The sequence below is a fragment of the Scyliorhinus canicula genome, chromosome 4 (assembly GCF_902713615.1).
Source record: "Scyliorhinus canicula chromosome 4, sScyCan1.1, whole genome shotgun sequence".
In the NCBI taxonomy this organism is placed as follows: Eukaryota; Metazoa; Chordata; class Chondrichthyes; order Carcharhiniformes; family Scyliorhinidae; genus Scyliorhinus; species Scyliorhinus canicula.
Genome location: NC_052149.1, coordinates 56,839,774 through 56,861,020, shown reverse-complemented (window position 1 = coordinate 56,861,020; position 21,247 = coordinate 56,839,774). Strand labels below are relative to the sequence as shown.

The 21,247-nt window shown below is 41.9% G+C and overlaps 1 protein-coding gene across 6 annotated transcripts in view; it reads right to left on the bottom strand.

The window, feature by feature from the left end:
- Nucleotides 1-21,247, bottom strand: part of spata6 (spermatogenesis associated 6) — a 156,545-nt gene that overhangs the window by 111,082 nt on the left and 24,216 nt on the right. For 4 of the 6 annotated variants that reach the window (XM_038794300.1, XM_038794303.1, XM_038794305.1 and 1 more), the window contains exons 3-5: nucleotides 6,130-6,178; nucleotides 5,984-6,025; nucleotides 725-849 (exon numbers count right to left, since the gene is read on the bottom strand). In XM_038794300.1, the coding sequence (XP_038650228.1) occupies nucleotides 725-849; nucleotides 5,984-6,025; nucleotides 6,130-6,178 (216 nt within the window). Of the gene's footprint in view, nucleotides 1-724; nucleotides 850-5,983; nucleotides 6,057-6,129; nucleotides 6,179-21,247 lie in introns of all 6 variants that reach the window. The other 2 variants (XM_038794304.1, XM_038794301.1) reach the window with 2 other exon arrangements.

Genomic DNA, 21,247 nt, shown 5'->3' with positions numbered 1-21,247 from the left:
AAGCAGCCAACTCCAATACAAAATTATAAGCTTCCACAAGGGAAATATTTTGTCATTTTGTTTGCCAAGGTAACTCACCTTTTTTAATCCAATTACCTATCCATTCTTTATGTTCCTCAATAAACATATTACCAGGTAAGCATAAACAACTGAATATTTTTGTTTTACTGTATGCTGCCCAGCCATGTCAATTACTATTAATCTTCTCTTATAAATCCAATTTTAAGGGATCTTGGGGTGAATATACAGTTGATTAGAGAAAAAGTGAAGCAATAGGTTAGCATACCATTCTATTAACTCTGGAGCCTCGATTTGAATCCAGACCATTAGTCAGATAAAAGTTTTCCATTTTCATATAAAATGCAACGGTCCAACTCATACAGTGGGGTGATATTGATATCAGAGTAAAATACGCTTTTTCTCTGAAACTAAGATGATATACTTGACTTGGGAATTCTTAAGAGGCTGTTTCCTGTCTTGTTCTGCTTGTGACATCTACGATCAGGAGATCTACTATCATGGTCCAACACTAGTTCCAAAAAATGCAAAATGCTCCTCTCTGCACCCGTGTCACTAATCTTGATAAACTGTATATTTACCCTTAAATCTCTTAAAATTGGATTTTTAAGAGAAGATTTTTATTCCGTGGATCAAAGAATTGCAACCAATGTTGTGATGTAACATGAGATTTTATATTAGGAATGAATTCCACATTAATACTCACAGGAAAATCAATTGATCTCTTCATCAGGAGCTCTCTGTCCATCCCAGGATAGCTTGGTGTCAGCCTATGACCAGGATAAAGAAATTCTCTGGTGTTCTGCTCATAGATAGCCAGTGTTTCACCCACTGCAAAGAAATATTTTAAAGCTATCAGGTCTTAAAGCTCGTAATCCTATTTCAGCACCATAACAAATGGCAGAATCGTGCTACTAATGCATTGCAGAGTAAAGCACCTGATTCATTTAGAGTTTCTAGGATCAGGCAATACTGTTGCCAGATTTTTGCAAGTGCAGCATGGTGGTTAGCACTGCTGCCCACAGCGCCAGGGACTCGGGTTCAATTCTGGCTTTGGTTGCCTGTGCTGAGTTTTTATGTTCTCCCCGTGTCTGCGTGGACTTCCTCCGGGTGCTCTGGTTTCCTCTCACAGTTCAAAGATGTGTAGGTTGGGTGGATTGGCCATGATCAATGTGCGGGGTTAAGGTGGGGGAGTGTGCCTAGGTAAAGTACTCTTTAGGAGGGCTGGTGCAGTCTCGATGGGCCGAATGGCCTCCTTCTACACTGTAGGGGTTCTATAGATATCCGTAGCACCAGAGTGGTCACTCAATAGGGAGCTGGAATGTTCAATGATGGACATTTAATTAGGGACACAACCAGCCTGGGTCTCTTTTCCCTTGAAAAACGAAGGCTGAAATGTGGCATAATAGAATTCTTAAAATTCTGATAGGTTTTGATGTTAGGATAGGAAATAGTGAACAGCCAAGTAATGTTTAAGTTAGTATTTGTAGGTTAATTAGTTAAGCACATCACTGAATGTATATAAAGGGGAAACAGGTGTGCTGGTGGTTGGAGTTTGGGAATAAAGCTCTGTATATAAGTCAATGGTTTCTTTATTACCAACCAGCCACTGGACTTCAACAGAGGTAGCAGAGGATGATTGCTGCTTGTAAATAAAAGATTGAAAACTAAGCTTTCTTCAAACAGAACACTGTATCTGGAGCTAACATTAAGAAAAGAGTGGTTTGGAGTAACTTTGGAAAAAGGCTGAATCAAAATGTAGAGTGTCGGGTTATGATTACTCACCGATGTTTTCTGAGACTAAGTAATGGAAGAATGATGTAACAATGAGGACACTGGTTATGTCCTTGCCGCAGAGAAAACAAGGAATGAATGGCCCTGGCACTTTCGATACCATACAAAAGCAAAATAAGATACCAAGTATTTTCAGAGTTGGAGCCTGAGCATTTGAACACAAATGAAAGTCTGGAGACACTATTAGATTTTATGGATAAGGTTTATTTATTAATTGCTACCGAGGTGTGGTCAGAATTTTGACAAATTTAAAATGTTGGAGGATAATTCCACAGATTACATAATGGAATTTAGTCGACTATAGATGCAAGATACCAAAATTCCCCAATTGGTGCTGGCATTTAAGTTATTTGACTATGCTAAAGTAGTGCGAATGGATAGATTTCTAGTTCTTGAATTGTTCAATGTTGAATAGAAGATGCATGTCAACTGTATATGGAATAGACTGGCTAAAAAGCTACCAAATTCCTCCAGTAATAATGATTAGAACAAGGTTATGGAATTTGAGAGTTCTACGAGGTTCAGATTTGGAGATAACACACTGAAATCTTCAAAAAGAGTAGTTATTCCCTGCAAGATAGCCGGTGTGAAACATTTTATTAGCACAGATGTAGTGTCCAAAGAAGTACTGTTAATATTGAGCAGGCCATGGCAAAAGAACAAATTAAACTGGACATGGAAAACAACAGGGCCGTTGTATTTGGAAAGCCTATGAATCAACAATTTACACAGTCTGGACACTATTGTATTCCTTTAAAGAAACTTAACTTTTCTATTATGGAAATTAAGAAAGTGTTATTAGCATCAAGGATAGGAATTTAGAGGGCCAAAAGTTTATCAGGATAAAGTATCATCAGGATAAAGTATCATCGGCAATTTGCCCATCCCTCTTTCTAAGGGCTGGATTCTCCATTTGTGAGACAATGTTCTCCCGCAGGAGCTGAACCGCTTCTGGTACGCGTTGGTGCTAGGAGTGGCACTTCGAAGCGATTCACTTTCCCTTGCGGTGCAAATCTATGTATGGTAGGGATCACAAGGGCTTACATAGATTTTACATAGAATTTACAGTGCAGAAGGAGGCCATTCGGCCCATCGAGTCTGCACCGGCTCTTGGAAAGAGCATCCTACCCAAGGTCAGCACCTCCACCCTATCCCCATAACCCAGTAACCCCACCCAACACTAAGGGAAATTTTGGACACTAAGGGCAATTTAGCCTGGCCAATCCACCTCACCTGCACATCTTTGGATTGTGGGAGGAAACCGGAGCACCCGGAGGAAACCCACGCACACACGGGGAGGATGTGCAGACTTCGAACAGATAGTGACCCAAGCCGGAATCGAACCTGGGACCCTGGAGCTGTGAAGCTTCCGTTATGAATCCCATTATCGGGCTACTACTTTGAGCGGCTGGATAGTGAGGTCTGGCAACTGGCTCCCCTTCCCCCGCAAAGCATATCCACCCCCCTCGCTGACAAATAGTGGCACCCTCCCCCTCCCCTACCATGGGAAATCCTTGGTCACCCTCCTCACGGCATACGCACAGGAGTGTTACCCGACCCCCAATACCTACCCCCCATCAGAGACACCTTCATCAGAGACCCCCACCAGACTCCTCCCAGGCATATAAACTGCAAGTTTATAAACATGTAGTTATGATTGACAGCTCCTGATCACATCAAAAGCAGCTAAGTGTTTTCTGTTGAGAAAATTAGGAAGTGAAAGCACTTAACTCCTGGATGTTTATGAACTTTGTGGCTAGGTTCAAAGTAGTCTACTTGAGATATATTCAAATGTGAAGTGAAATGAAATTAAACAATCCAGACGTCCGGTTGTCTGCAACCTGCCAATTATAGCCTGCTAAAAGTTTTTTCTATTTTAAGTGAATAGATGCCTTGCAAATCAAAGGATCTAAAGGGGTTTAAAGACTTGTGATCTGATTTTGGCTTTCTATGAAGTAACAACTGCTGCTTTCTAGATATCTGTCTGAGGCAGCAGGTGTAAGGGACAGGTGAGTGAAAAAGCCGTTATGTTTTTCTCTATTTCTGTCTGGGCTGCTCTTAGCTTCCAAACAGGGGTGACTGGTGGGGGAGGTGTCTCTGTTATGGGAAAGTCCCTATTATTGGGGGATTCTCTGGTGTGAAGGGGTTCTCTGGTTATGAGGGGGTTCTCTGATATGGGGGTACTATTTTATGGGGGATCACTGTTATGGGAGGTTCTCAGTTATGGGGAGGTTCTCTGATATGGGGATGTTCTCTACTATGGGGGGTTCTCTGATATGGGGGTTCTCTGATGGGGGGTCTGATGTGGTGGGTAGGATTTGCATTGTGGGAGGGGCGGGACCCTCAGATGGACTTTAGGGACACCAACCTTAAATTCATATCTCCTTGGCCCTGCGCAGGATCCACCGCATCAGGGCAATTCTGGAAAATACTTGTACCCATCTACGCCCACATGAAGTCCGGCCCAGAAGACCAGAGGCATTGAGAATCTGGTTTCCAGCCTGATAATAGGATGCAAGTATCGGAATGGGATCGGTGCGCGTTTTGTTCCCCAATGCAAAATTCTTCATCACATCAGGAACTCCGCTATTGGCGGCAGAGAATCCAGCCCTGAAGGTTCAAAATTTGCTAAAAGATACAAGGATAAAGGATGAAGAGTACACTAAACTTGGTGATAAGTGATAGCTGTGATATATGTAAGGATTATGGAAGGACACCATCGCAACTCATAGTGAGTCTACCCTTCGAAAAGGATTTTAATGAAGTGGCTATCGATTTAAAGGTGGGGGCAAAGAAAAATAATTTTCATTTTAAATTTCATAGAATTGGTAACTTGGTTTAGTGAGTCGACAATAATCCACAGTAAAGAAAATAATATAATTGTGGAAAAGGTCATGTAAAAGTAGAAAGGGACCGAATGAGAGCCACTGGCAAAATATATCCATGATATTGGGCGTAGAAGTTTAAGGAGGGAATTCTACACAACTACCAATGGTGCCTCATTCAAAGGCACAGTGCCTGATCAAAGGACTGGCATTGGGGAGGGGGCCTCTGCTGAGAGCCATACCCCTGCCCTTGCTGTTGACCCCCACCTCTCCCCAGAATTCCTAGCCCGCCTTCACTCACCTTTGGTCTGAATTCCCTCAGCAATCCTCGACCTCTTATGGGTGCATCACTGGAAGATAACTCCACTTCCCTGGAGGACAGGCAGGATTTTCGTCCTCTGGGTCCTTGATCCTGGGGAAAAGGCCTGTCACTTAAGTACTTTGTGGGCACTTAATTCGATGGGCCTTCCTAAAATGAAGCAACGCAGGGCTCTCACCAGTTCTCCAGTGGGTAGGAGAGATGCCTGTTTCCTGCGTTAAATACTGCCCAATATGATGAAGGCTGTGACATTTACTTTGTAGGAATGCCACACCCAAGAGTAGTCAGTGGATAAGTATAGAGTTAATCAGGTTTTGTATTTTTATTTTGTCTCTACTTTTATTTTGATCCTTAAATTGCCCTCCTTAATTACTTTCTGGGATATGGTTCCACAGATAGCAATTGCCTTTTAATTATCCTCTCAACCTGATGGTGTGTGAATCACAGATGCATCAGAATGTAGTCTAATCCTGTATTTTGCAAGGATTCACACATATAGCAAGCCTGCCATTTTATAGCAATCAGGACTGAAAACCCATCTGATTTTGTCTTATTAATCTGGGGATTGAGATGCCAATGATAACATGACTGCTGTTATTTGAGATCTTAGTCCAGACTGGGAAATTTCCGGATATCTTCTTGGTCACAACTGCTCACTGACTCAATTGATAAACTCACTGAGGCACTCACTTAAGGTAGTTTAATTTTCCTTTTTCCATTTCAGGATTTATGTATGTGCTTTGAATCTTCCTTTCACTCCTAAGTATGAAAGAACCTGATGCATTTTAACAAAATAAAATGCCGTTAGCAATCTGTGTTTCTATTCACATAATGCATTATTTCTTTTATTTTGTTCTGAGTTTATATAAAAAGGAGAAATGTGTTCTTAAAATAAGCATCACATCACCTATGTATGTTAAAGGATAGTGGTACTTTACTTGATTCTGGTAATCTTGCTAAAATGTATTCCCATTGTGCAAATAACAACTGACAAACATATTGATATTTTTGCAAATGTTGATGGTACCTGGTGGAGTCAGCTGTATCAATTCAAATTTTGTTGTATCCACTGTGAATAAAAGAACCATATTATATCAGTACTAATTAAATGATAAATGAGTGTTGCAAATACAAATGCATGAATATCAAATATAACAGATTGATTGTTCTTACTTTCAAGCATGTCTGCAACATCCCCAGGATTCATGGCTTCTGGAAAGTTCTGTATTTACATAAAACAATAAAAAGGAAATCAACTACAAAGAAACAAAATTGCATATCACTTGGAAATAATCTTCCAATACCAGGAAACATGTAAAGCCAAATGAAGTACCTAGTGATGATTCTTTGGAGAAGAATTATGGATCCGGACGAATCGGCTGAGCTTTGAACTGAAATGGAGCTTGTTGAAATGGCCAACAGAAATAGTTTACCACTTAGGGGAGAAAACTGCTGTATTTGTAAAAAGCATTTTGGAATGAACCGAACTCAGGTTAAGCACTAAATTATTAGAAATTTCAGATTAGGGGTGGCATGGTGGCGCAGTTGTTAGCACTGCTGCTGCCTACAGCGCTGAGGACCCGGATTTGATCCCGGCCCCAGGTCACTGTCTGTGTGGAGTTGCACATTCTCCCGTGTCTGCGTGGGTTTCACCCCCACAACCAAAAGGTGTGCAGGTTAAGTGAATTGGCCACATTAAATTGCCCCTTAATTGGAAAAAAAAAGAATTGGATACTCAAAATTTTTTTTAAAATTCAGATTAGAGTTTCTTTGCTTAACCTTTTTCTAGGTTTGATCTTACAGCTGATATCAATGGTTTGTGACTTCTGTTTGCTGCGAAGGCTTCTACAAACATTGTTGCTCTTTGTTTTAAAAACATTTTTATTGAGGTTTTTCATTGATAAAATACACAAGAATACAAACCGCCAATACAAACATAATATACCCCTCCCACAACCTAGCCCCTCCCCCAAAGCTTTGACATAGGGTCATCTGGACTCGAAACATTAGCTCTTTTCTCTCCCCACAGATGCTGCCAGACCTGTTGAGATTTTCCAGTATTTTCTCTTCTGGCATACACACCAGAAGTACTCCCTCCCTTCGATCCTGCAAGCGAAAGAACCCTCCCTGTTACAGAGGTTGGTGGCGCCTGTTATGGGCCAGGGTTTAAAGAACCCCAAAGTGAATCATGGAGTTCACCTGACCCACAACTTTTACTAGATTGTGGTCTGGGGAGCACACGGCCCACTCTACAGATGTGGTAGAGCAGAAATGGAAAAGTATTTTTTAAAGCAAAACAATGTTTATTCTATGAACTCAAGTTAACCTTTTTAAAACAAACAGTGAACATCTTAGCAACCATTAATTCAAATACAACCCCCAAAGAATACAATACTAAGTAATCCGTAAGCTGTCCTTTTAACATCCAGACTTTAAAAAAAAACCTTTAAACTGAAGCACATCAGGTTCAAGTCACTACTGCGAGCAGGTATTAGTTTTAAATCACAAAATGATCAAGAGATAGTCTTTTGATGGCAGAGAGAACAGCAGTACACCTGCTTGGTCTGGCATCAGCTCAAACACTGAAAATTAAACTAAAACACACCCTGCAGAAAACAGCCTAAAACGAAAGTAAAAAGCTGACAGACAGCCTAGCTCCACCCACTCTCTGACATTACGGCAGTAATAAACACCCATTTCTTAAAGGTACTCTCACTACAGATATTTATATTCACACCCATTTCTAAACACAATTTTTTAAAGGTACTCTCACATGACAGCACCACGGGGAATGTCAGGAAAATTCGTTTTGCAAATTGCGAACTTGTAAATATCTGAATAAGTGAGCTGCGAGAGCCTGAACTCTGGACTGGCGAACCACCCCTCCAGAAACAAATCACCCACTCTACTGTAAGGATCTTCCTGTTAACTAAATTGAATTTACAGTGCAGAAGGAAGCCATTCGGCCCATCAAGTCTGCACTGGCCCTTGGAAAGAGCAGCCTACTCAAGCCCACACTTCCACCCAATTCCCGTAACCCAATAACCCCACCTTTTAGATACGAAGGGCAATTCAGCATGGCCAATCCACCTAACCTGCACATCTTTGGACTGTAGGAGGAAACCGGAGCACCCGGAGGAAACCCATGCAGACATGGGGAGAATGTGCAGACTCCGCACGTGACCCAAGCCAGGAATCGAACCTGGACCTTGGAGCTATGAAGCAACTGTGCTAATCACTATGCTACCGTCTGTCTCTTGTTGTTGTTTTTAATTTCTGTTATTCTGCTATTTAAATTTTTGTACCTTGGACAATTAATGGGACCTATGCCTTTAAGATGGACTTCACCTTTAATTTTAAAAATACAGGGCACTTCAGCAGGATGTGCTGTTTGGTCTGACATCAGTGTTGTCACCTCTTGATAGACTTGGCTGGCAGCCCATTAGCTGTTTTACATGAAATGAAAATGGAAAATCGCTTATTGTCACAAGTAGGCTTCAATGAAGTTACTGTGAAAAGCCCCTAGTCGCCACATTCCGGCGCCTGTCCAGGGAGGCTGGTACGGGAATCGAACCATGCTGCTGGCCTGCTTGGTCTGCTTTAAAAGCTAGCGATTTAGCCGAGTGAGCTAAACCAGCCCCTGGTTTATAAGTTCATAGGTTTCATAAGTTCATAAATTCATAAGATATCGGAGCAGAATTAGGCCATTCGGCTCATCAAGTCCGCTCCGCCATTCTATCATGGCTGATATGTACAGCATCTTCTACCTCCAATGCTACAGACCAAGAGCTGGATTGCAAAATCAGCCAGAGCTTCTCCTCCCTGGAACACATGACCTAGGAGCAGGAGTAGGCAATTTAGCCTCCCGCGCCTAAACACCCTCAATATCATCATGGCTGATCCCATCCTGGCCTCAACTGCACTTTCCTGCCCCTTCTCCATAACCCTTCAACCCATTACCAATTAAAAATCTGTCTAACTGCTCCTTAAATTTACTCACTGTCTCTGCATCCGCCGTACTCTGGGGTAAATAATTCCACAGATTCACAACCCTTTGGGAGAAGCAGTTTTTCCTCAAATCTGTTTTAAATTTCTTATTCTAGATTATGACCTCTCATTTCAGAATGCCCCACAAGAGGAAGCATCTGCTCCACATCTACTTTATCTGTACCTTTTAGCATCTTGTGTACCACAATTAGATATCCGCTCATTCTTCCAAACTCTAGAGAGTATAGGCCTAAACTGTTGAATCTCTCCTCATGTGACAAACCCGTCATAGAACATAGAACATAGAACACTACAGCGCAGTACGGGCCCTTCGGCCCTCGATGTTGCGCCGACCTGTGAAACCATCTGAAGCCTATCTGACCTACACTATTCCATTTTCATCCATATGTCTATCCAGTGACCACTTAAATGCCCTTAAAGTTGGCGAGTCTACTACTGTTGCAGGCAGGGCGTTCCACACCCCTACTACTCTCTGAGTAAAGAAACTGCCTCTGATATCTGTCCTATATCTATCACCACTCAATTTAAAGCTATGTCCCCTCGTGTTGGTCATCACCATCCGAGGAAAAAGACTCTCACTGTCCACCCTATCTAACCCTCTAACTATCTTATATGTCTCTATTAAGTCACCTCTCAGCCTTCTCCTCTCTAACGAAAACAACCTCAATTCCCTGAGCCTTTCCTCGTAAGACCTTCCCTCCATACCAGGCAACATCCTAGTAAATCTCCTCTGAACCCTTTCCAAAGCTTCCACATCCTTCCTATAATGTGGTGACCAGAACTGCACGCAGTACTCCAGGTGCGGCCGCACCAGAGTTATGTACAGCTGCAGCATGACCTTGTGGTTCCGAAACTCAATCCCCCTGCTTATAAAGGCTTGCACACCATATGCCTTCTTAACAGCCCTATTAACCTGGGTGGCAACTTTCAGGGATTTATGTACTTGGATGCCGAGATCTCTCTGTTCATCTAAACTACCAAGAATCTTGCCATTAGCCCAGTACTCTGCATTCCTGTTACTCCTTCCAAAGGGAACCACCTCACACTTTTCCGCATTAAACTCCATCTGCCACCTCTCAGCCCAGCTCTGCAGCTTATCTATGTCCCTCTGTATCCTATAACATCCTTCAGCACTATCCACAACTCCACCGACCTTCGTGTCATCTGCAAATTTACTAACCCATCCTTCTACACCCTCTTCCAGGTCATTTATAAAAATGACAAACAGCAGTGGCCCCAAAACAGATCCTTGCGGTACACCACTAGTAACTGAACTCCAGGATGAACATTTGCCATCAACCACCACCCTCTGTCTTCTTTCAGCTAGCCAATTACTGATCCAAACCGCTAAATCACCTTCAATTCCATACTTCCTTATTTTCTGCAATAGCCTACCGTGGGGAACCTTATCAAACGAACCTCATCTCTCGAATCAATCTACTGAACCTCCTCTGAACTGCCTCCAACCACTATGCCTTTCCTCCAATAAGGGGACCAAAACTGTGCACAATATTCGAGTTGTGGTCTTACCAATGCCTTGTATAGTTTCAACAACACTTCCTTACCTTTATATTCAATTCCTTTTGCTAGAAATGCTAACATTCCATTTGCTTTCCTTATTATCTCCTGCACCTTCATGCTCATTTTCTGTGACTCAAGCATGAGAACACCCAGTTCCCTCTGCATCGGAGCACCCCAAAGTCTCTCTCAATTTAGATAATAAGTTGCCTTTCCACTTTTATTGACCAAAATGCATGACTTCACACTTATCCACGTTAAACTCCATCTGCCACATTTTGGCTCACTCTCCGAACCTATCCATTCGTAATGTTCTTATTTCCTCATTGCAACTTACTGTCCTACCTACTTTTGTGTGTTCTGCGAATTTGGCTGAAGAGCCTTCTGTCCCTGAATCTAAGTCGTTAACATAGGTTGTAAATAGCTGGGGCCCAAGGACCTGTGGCATCCCACTAGTTACATCTTGCCATCCAGAAAAGGACTCATTTATCCCGACTCTGTCTCCTGTCTGTCAGCTAGTCTTCTATCCAAGCTTTACCCATAATCCCATGTGATCTCACCTTGTGAATTAACCTTCTGTGCGGCACCTTATCAAATGCCTTTCGGAAGTCCAGATATAATACATCTATAGGATGCCCATTTTTGACTTTGCTTGTTACATCTTCAGAGAACTCAAGCAAATTTTCAAACATGATTTGCCTTTCATAAAACCATGCTGACTCTGATGGATAGTGCTCTGGCTTTCCAAATGTCCTGATATTACATACTTGATAATTGATTCTAACAATTTGGCAACAATAGATGTTAAACTAACTGGTCTGTAATTTCCCACATTCTGCTTCCCTCCTTTTCTGAATAGGGGTGTTGCATTCACATTTTTCCAGTCCACTGGAACCTTTCCTGTCTCCATGGAATTTTGGAATATCATAACCAATGGGTCCACTAGCTTTGCCGCCACTTCCTTTGACACCCTAGAATGGAGACCATCAGGCCCTAGGGACTTGTCTGCCTTCAATATCAAGAGTTTGTTGAGTACTGTTATGGGCCAGGGTTTAGAAAACTCCAAAGTATATCATGGAGTTTACCTGACCTAGAACTTTAATAGATTTTGGTTATGAGGAGCACAAGGGCCTACTTTCCAGGTGTTATGCAACAGAGACCTAAAGTATTTTAAAACAAAACAATGTTTATTCTATGAATATAGTAAACATTTTATAAACACACAGTAAACATTTTATCAACTACCAACACAACTACCCTCCCCCACAGATACAGTACTCTATATGTAACCCTTAATAACTTTCCAAACAACATCCATGAGCCAAACCCCCCTTTTAACAAAGCAGTAGGTATACATTCTTTATACAAGACAGTTATCACTCTTAAATAATCAAGTGATCTTGACACCTTTCAACATACAGAGAGAGAGACTAAATGAACCTTCCTTGTCTGAATTCAGATTTTCAACTGCCTAAAACGAAAGTAAAAAAACAAAGCCACAAACAGCTTCCAGCTCAAAAGGAAAGTCAAAGCCAGAGACACAACCCAGCTCCACCCACGCAATAACATCACTGCAGCTATTTGTTAAAGGCACATTTCTTAAAAGGTACACTCCCATGACACCCCCCCAAGAAAAAAAAAATAAACCAACAACTTCAAGATGGTTTCATTTTTCACCTTTTCACTTTCCTTCAAGAAATATTGACAGTAAATATACTTTTTTAAAAACAAAACAAAGCAAGCAAATATTTACAAGAACTGTCCATTTTAGTTCTTCTTCCTCCATCGAACCTGCTTCTCTTCATCACATTCGGGACAAAGCATCAGCTATCACGTTTTCTCATCCTGCCACATGTATTATTTTTGAATGAAATGGCTGTAACAATAAACTCCATCGAAACAGCCTGGCATTGTTATTCCAGAATCACTCCAAAAACGTCAATGGATGATGATCAGTACATATAATTGTTTCAGATAAATTGCTGGTCACATAAATGTAAAAATGTTACAAAGCCAACACCAAGCTCAAAGTCTCCTTCTCAATCGTTGAATACTTCTTCTGGTGATTATTCAATTTCTTTGAAAAATAACCAATCAGTCGCTCTCTTCCTTCGTCGTCTTCTTGTAAGAGCACCGCAACTATGCCAACATCACACGCATCAACAGCCACTTTGAATGGTTTTGTGTAATTTGCCGTAGCCAAAATAGGAGCAGTGGTTAACACAGCCTCATGCAGTCAAATGTCTGTTGACACTCCGTTGTCCACTGAAATTTGCTACGCTTCTTTAGCAAGTCCATCAGTGGAGCGACCACACTGCTAAAATTCGGCACAAATTTCCAGTAAATTCCACGCATGCCAAGAAATCACATTATGTCCCTTCGGTCGAGGGTACTGGAAACTCCCCAATAACTTTTGTTTTCACAACCCATGGAACCATTCGTCCTTGTCCGATTTTATGGCCAAGGAACGTAACTTGGGCTTTTCCAAATTCACTTTTGGCTAGGTTTACTGCCTCCTGAAGTCGATCGAATAACTCCATAAGATGCTTCAAATTATCTTTCCGTGTCTGAATAAAAATCACCAGATCGTCGATGTATACCGCACAATTGGGTAATCCTGAAACAACTTTGTTAGTTAACCGCTGAAATGTCTCAATAAAATCCTCCAAGCGTGGGATAGGATAAGAGTCCGTTCTTGTAACTGCATTAACCTTTCTATAGTCCACACACAACTGCTGGGTACCATCTGGTTTCGGTACCATCACTATGGGTGAGCTCCATTGGCTGCAACTCACTTCAATTTTGCCATTTTTAAGCATACTTTCAATTTCCTTGTTAACCTGTGCCAATTTTAAAGGGTTAAGTCTACATGGATGTTGTTTAATTGGAACAGCATTTCCCACATCTACATCATGTATAGCTATTTTAGTGCTTCCTAACTTATCTCCACAAACTTGCCCATGTGATATCAATAACTCTTTCAGCTCAGTTCGCTTTTCCTCTGGAAGGTAACTCAACAATTTATCCCAATTGTTAAGAACATCCTAGTTTTCCAAATTAATTTGAGGCCTGTCAAATTCAAAGTCACCTGGATTTGCTTCTTCACTTTGAGTTAGAATCATGAAAACCTCCTCCTTTTGCTCTCCTTCCCTTTCAAAGTACATTTTAAGCATATTCACATTCTATCTGCCGTTCTTACCACATAATTCACCTCACTTAATTTCCTTTCAATCTGAGGTCCACAAAACCTTGCTTTTAATGGTTCACCTACCACTGGTAATAATACTAAAACTTTATCTCCACTGGCAAAACTACGAACTTTTGCTTTCTTGTCCGCTACCCGTTTCATCACATTTTGTGCAATTTTTAAATGTTGTCTAGCCAATTCCCGTGCTCTATTTAATCGTTCCCTAAAATTCGACACATAATCCAATAATGTAAGATCCGGCTGTTCACTCACCAATTTTTCCTTAATCAATTTAAGTGGTCCTCTTACCTCACGACCAAAAATTAGTTCAAAAGGACTGAATTTGGTTGACTTATTAGGTGCATCCCTAATAGCAAACAGTACGAATGGAATTCCTTTATCCCAATCCTCTGGATAATCGTGACAATAAGCCCTCAACATTGTCTTTAATGTCTGATGCCACTTTTCTAACGCTCCCTGTGATTCTGGGTGGTGTGCAGTTGGTTTAAATTGTTTTATTCCTAAGATATTCATAACTTCTGTGAATAATCTTGAGGTAAAATTTGATCCTTGATCCGATTTTATTTCTGTGGGTAGTCCATATCTAGTAAGGAATTTAAGTAACTCCTTCACAATCTTTTTAGCTGTAATATTACGTACTGGAATGGCCTCTGGAAACCTAGTAGGCACATCCATTATAGTCTAAAGATATTGATTCCCATTTTTCGTTTTAGGAAGCGGTCCTACGCAATCAATTAAGACCCTTGTTAAAGGGTCCTCAAATGCTGGAATGGGTATTAAGAGCGCTGATTTTATCACTGCTTGAGGTGTCCCTATCACTTGACATGTGTGACATGATCGACAAAATTTAACTACATCTTTATGTAGTCCAGGCCAATAAAAATGTTTGTGGATTTTAGCTGTGGAGTTTTCCTTACTCCCAAATGGCCTACCACTGGTACCTAATGTGCTACTCGCAACACCTCCTTTCTATGCCCTATCAGCAATACCACTTGAACTTCTGCCCACTTTTCATCCGCTTGCATATGTAAAGGTCTCCACTTTCTGATCAAGACACCATTTTAACAGTAATAACATTCTGGTATGCATTCAGATTCCTCTTTCTCAGATGTATAGTTTCTGATACATCCATTTTATTTCTATATCTTTCTGTTATAACTCCGCCAATTTTCCTGAACTAAAAATATCCGCCTCATCCTCCACCTGTGTTTGTTCTTTTCCAACCATCTGATCAAAAATCGTTTCTGATCATTGAACTCCAACTTTATCTTCACTCTTTAATTTCTCCTCTTGCCTGAACCTGTGACTTTGCGACCTTATTACTACACAATCCGGAGAATCCCAGAATATTCATCCTTCAATACTTCAGTTCTCTGATTTTCCACTAGCTTATCAACCGCAGTAGGCATCACTCCCACCTGTGATCCAGCTATATCATTCCCCAAGATAAACTGTATTCCTGGACAAGATTGTTGCTCTATTACTCCTACTACCACTTCGCCACTCTTCATTGGACCTTTGAACCTAACCTTATATAATGGAACACTACTCTTCTCACCCTGTATTCCACATATTACCACCTTCTCTGACAATATTCTTCCCAAACTCCATAACTCTTCATCACTTACCATTGAAGATTGACTAGCTCCTGTATCTCTTAAAATAGTGACTTCTTTACCTGCTCCTTCTGGCACACATGAGTAAACTTTAACCACACAAGTAAATTCTTTAAAGAGATCTGGCACCTTCTTATCAATCACCTCTTGATCAGGTGGCACAATCTTTTGCACCTCCTTCGCTTCACTTGGGCTTTCCTTTACCACTTTAACAAACCCCATTGTCTTATCCTGTTTTACCACATCAGCCTTTCACATCCTTTTCTTCAACCACCGACACTGTGACTTTACATGGCCTAGTTTATTACAGTGAAAACATTTGAAACTTTTCATTTCTCTTCCACCCTCCTGGATTTCTTTTGTAATCTGAGGTCAATTCTCTTTATGTCTTCCATCAAATCTCCTTTGCCTCTACCACTTGAGTATTTCACTGTCCGCAGTCTCTACCCCTCACAGGCTGAACCTGATATCGGAAACCAAGCTTTGATTTATGAACTAATTCATAACCATCTGCCATTTCTGCTGCTAACCTCACAGTTTTAACCGTCTGCTTTCCCACACTAGTTCTCACTGCATCAGGAATTGAATTTTTAAACTCCTCCAAAAGTATAATATCTCTCAGAGCTTCATACGTTTGGTCTATTTTCAAAGCCCTTATCCACCTATCAAAATTACTCTGTTTAAGCCTTTCAAACTCAATGTATGTTTGACCAGGTTCTTTCCTTAAATTTCTAAACCTTTGTCTGTAGGCTTCAGGCACTACTTCTTATGCACCGCTGGTAGTAATGCAAACACTTCACTAGCCCTACCTATCAGCTTTGGTTGAATCAGTAATACCCACATGTACGGTGGCCATTTCATTTGTTTAGCCACCTTCTCAGATGAAATGAAAAAGGCTTCTACCTCCTTCTCATCAAAGCTTGGCAATGCTTGGACATATTTAAATAGATCCCCACCAAGCCTTTGACTATGACACTCTTTCTCTTTCTCCTTATCATATCCCCCAACTGTACGTTTCCCTTTACATCTGCCAATTTTAACTGACTGTCAAGTTTCATGGCCATTTTCTGAAGTACAAATTCTCTCTCTTCATTCCTTTCCTCCCTTTGTCTTTCTTTCTTTCTTTCTTCTGTCTCCTTTTCTTTTTCCCTGATCTGTATCTCCCTTTCTCTCTTTTTTTCTTTCCTCTCTCTCTTTTTCTTTTTGTTCTGCTAGGTCTATTCTTTCTGTTTCTTTTCTCTCTCTCTCCTTTTCTTTTTCCCTGATCTGTATCACCCTTTCTCTCTCTTTTTCTCTCATTTCGTATTCAAGCTGCTTTAATTCTTTTTCATGTTCAAGTTGCTTGATTTGTAACTGAATCTTTGCAATTTCTAATGAGTCAGACTGTAACACAGGCAATTTTAATTGCTCAGCTAGCTCTGAAGAGGTAAGTACCTCTTATTTTCGTGTGCTGTCAGATAACGATAACTGCAATGTTTTTCCCAAATCTAAAAGCCTTTTCTTCGTCTCTGTTCGTAAGGTACTTTGTGTGACCTTCTCCACCCCTAAACACCTCCGAACCTCTGAAAGAGCCATTGTCCACAACACATTCCCTACTTCAACTGATATACCACACCTCAAAAGCAACCACAAATATGCTCACCCCTCACTGTCTTTAAGTTCACAAAGCCAATCCAATCATGAAAGATAGACTTTTATCCCGGATGAGCCCCCAATTTATTACAGGCGATGGTTTAGAGAACCCCAAAGTGTATCATGGAGTTCACTTGACCTACAACATTTAATAGATTTTGGTTATGGGGAGAACAATGTCCCTCTCTACATGCATAATGTAATAGAGGTCTAAAGTACCTTTAAAAAAAACAATGTTTATTCTATGAATCCAGTTAACATTTTATTAACACACAGTAAACATCTCAGCAACCAGCAACTCAAATACTCCCCCCAAAGAATACAGTACTCTATAAGTAACCCTGAATCTTTCCTAGCAACATCCATAAGACAAATATCCTCTTCAACAAAGACAGCAGGTTTAAATTCTCTACTGAGAGCAGTTATCACTTTTACATTAGCAAGTGATCTGAAGACATTCTTTTCATGCAGCAAGAGATCAAAATTACACCTTGTTTGGCTGGATGCAGCTCAAACTCTGAAAATGAAACCAAACACACATTGTAGCTGCCAGCTCAAAAACGAAAGTAAAAGCAGACAGACAGCCCAGCTCCACCCACACTCTGACATCACTGCAGCTATTTGATAAACACCGATTCCCCGCCCAATCGCCTTTCCTAATTTTGGCGTTGGCTGATGGAATCCCGCCCCAGAACTGTGACCCTCCAGCTTCTGTTCAAAACAAAACTAGAAACACAGTGTCACAGAGGATGGAACAATCCAAAACGGTAAGCACCAATAAGCATTGAATATCAGCTGAGGCCCGGCAAATGTTCATTGTTCATTGAATGCATTTTGAGATTGTTTCCTGGAACAGTATGATGGGGAACCAACCAGGGAGGAGGCTACTCTCGATTTGGTATTCTGTAATGAGGAGGGATTAATTAATGACCTCACAGTTAAGGACCCACTCGGGAGTAGTGACCATAATATGGTAGAATTCAAGATTCAGTTTGGGATGAGGAAATGGAGTCCCACACTAGTGTTCTGGAATTAAACAAAGGAAATTACATAGACTTGAGGACACCTTTGGCCCGTACAGACTGGGCAGGAAGGCTAAAAGGTAGGACAACTGATGAGCAGTTGTAGTTGTTTAAGGAGATACTCAATTCCTCACAACTAAAATATATCCCAGTGAGGAAGAAAGATGGAAAGAGGGGTAAAAAATCATCCATGGCTGAACAAGGAGGTCAAGGCTATTATAAAGACAAAAGCTAAGTTCTATCATATTGCAAAGGCCAGTGGCAGGCTGGAAGATTGGGAAACTTTCAAACATAAACAAAAAGATACTAAAAAAGTAGTAAAAAGAACTAAGGTAAATTACCAAAAAAGAACTAGCACAGGATATCAAAAAGGATAGCAAAAGCTTCTACAGTTACATAAAAGGGAAGAGAATCGTTCAGGTGAATGTTGGCCCCTTCGAATGAATGAAATTAAATGAATGAAAGTAAAAAAAATCAAATGAAATGAAAATTGCTTATTGTCACGAGTAGGTTTCAATGAAGTTACTGTGAAAAGCCCCTAGTCGCCAAATTCCGGCACCTGTTCGGGGAGGCTGGTACGGGAATTGAACCGTGCTGCTGGCCTGTCTTGGTCTGCTTTAAAAGCCAGTGATTTAGCCCAGTGTGCTAAACCAGCCCCTAAAAATATCCTAAAGTACTTTGATGAAGATGAATCTGAGATAATAGTGGGGAATACAGAAATGGCAGAGATGCTAAATCATCAGTTTTCATGGTGGAGTACACTAGTATCATTCCTATAGGAACGGGCAATTCAGAGATCATAGAAAGTGTGGAACTTGGAACAATCAGCATCAATAAGGAAACGGTACTGTCATGGGAGTGCACTTTTAACAAATGGGTGTTTATCAAATACCTGCAGTGATGTCATCCGGTCTCACAGGCTGGAACAGATGGTTCACACAAATGGGAGCCAGTTTCGATGTCGCCCCCAATTTAAAATGCTGTTGGAATTGTTTCCATATCTTCAACCACTAGATTTGCCGAATACTTTGCCGGTGAGAATGGGAGCAAGACCATTGCTAATGCCTGCAAACCAGACCAATTACACAACATAAATTCCATCTGCACCCACGTGGCTCCCGGATCACTACACCAAACTAACACCTTCTCCACATTATCTGTCCAGTAGTAAAATATCAGGTTTGGCAATGCCTTTGTCAATTCCTTTGAAGGATTGCCCTATGAATCCTTGCAGTCTGGCCCACCCATATAAAGGACATAATCAACTTCTCAACTCCCCAAAAAAAGATTTTGGGAGAAAGACCAGCAAACACTGGAACAAAAACAAAGATCTTGGCAAAATGTTCATCTTGATTGACTGAACGCTACCCGCTAAAAACAGGGGAAGATCATCGCACCTTTGCAGATCGGTCTTGGCCCAGCTACCAAGCTCATACATATAGTTCAGTTTACGGAGAGGGGCTCGATCACGAGCTCCTTCGACCACCAAATACATAAATCTGGAACTAGCCATACGAAAAGGTAGCACCCCTAGATCAACTGTTCTTGCTGCTAGCTTGCTGGTGCTTTTGTCATACTGCTGACTATGCAATGTTTAATGTCTGGAGACCATGTGTTTGCTTGCTACCACCCCATTTACTTCTGTGGCCTGGGCCAAGGACTGGGTGAAGTTGGTGGCCAAAGCAGGTAGTACAACTGAGCAATTGAAGGTAGTAAAGAAATGCCTTTGTAGATTCCTGGTGGCTTTATTGTGCTGGTGACCATTAACTGTTTCAGGTTTGGAAGCCATGCAAATTGTTGATGCATTTTTGTACTGCTGCTGGTTTATGTTCAATGTTAGGAAGCAATATGCTTCATATTGTACTGTTGCTGTTTACTGTTTAATACTTGGAGGCTGTGTGGTTGTTTGCTGCAGCCCCTTTTGCTTCTGTGATCTGGAGTCCAGAACCATTGCCAGTGCTGGAGAGCAGGTGCTCTATTGCTCTTCCGCCATGCTCTGTGTCGGCGTGACTTTCCGGCGTAGAGATCTGCTCACCCCTGAGTGACTTAGTGACTTTCACTAATGTGAGTCTACTGCTGGAGCTCGGGGAGGGCGAGGCCGGGGAGTTCTTGTATTGTTAAATATTTCCTGTTTGATGTCCGGAGGCCTTGTGCTTTGTTGCGTTATCCCCAGGTGACTGTCCACTGATGGGAGCTTGCTGCTGGGAGCTGCGGGGGATTGGCTCGGAAGCTAGTAACTTCATTGTGTTGTGAACTAGAGCCACTGTGCCCGGGGTGGGAGGGGGCGGGGGGGTCACTTGGGGTGGCGGGGCAGGCTGGCTTGCAGTACAGAATAACGTGACAGAGGGTTACATGTTTCATGTTTTAATGGTGTACAATTGTGACCCTAATAGTCTCTAGCTACCGATGGTGCCAATCCTCCTCCCCAGTTCCCTCCCAGTGATCCTCAAACTAATTAGCCCTCCATGCTCTGCCTCCACGTCTAGGACTGTCCCCAGGATGCACATTAGAGGTAGGGACAGCATGTTGCTTACCCCGCTCAGTGGACTTTGATGCCCCTAGCGTGTGTCCTCTGGAGAGCCTTGGCTGGAGGCTCCCGGTCACCTTGTCGGTGGCACTCGCCTCGCTAGCCACCCTGTTCCAACCCTGCCACTGTGATGCACCATTGTCATGAGGGGCCGGGTATTCGGGAGGGCTGGCGAACGGCGTTGCCTCTGGCTCTCCATCCTCCCAGACGGTGGCGATGGGGGGGTGGGGCACCTTGGGACGGAGGGGCAGCTGGAGTGAGCTCCAGTGGCGGCATGGTAGCACACTGTGCTCCTTTGCTCAATTCTAAACAGCTCCCTATCCTCAGACCTATTGTTTTCCTTGACCAATTTGTATGCTTCTTCCTTGGATCGATTACTATCTCTAATTTCCTTGGTAAGCCAAGGATTTGCCATGTTTCCCATTTTACTTTTCTGCCAGACAGTTTGTTTCAATTCCCCAGCTATTGCTTTACTAGTCCGTCCTCACTAATCCTTCCTCGCTATTGCGTTAATCTCCTCTTCAACCAGCAATGCAACTCCACAACTTTTTCCATGTCTGTCCTTTCTAAATACTGAATACCCCTGGATGTGCAGTTCCCAACCATAGATTTCATAGAATTTACAGTGCAGAAGGAGGCCATTCGGCCCATCGAGTCTGCACCGGCTCTTGGAAAGAGCACCCTATCCAAGGTCAATACCTCCAGCCCATACCCATAACCCAGTAACCCCATCCAACACTAAGGGCAATTTTGGACACTA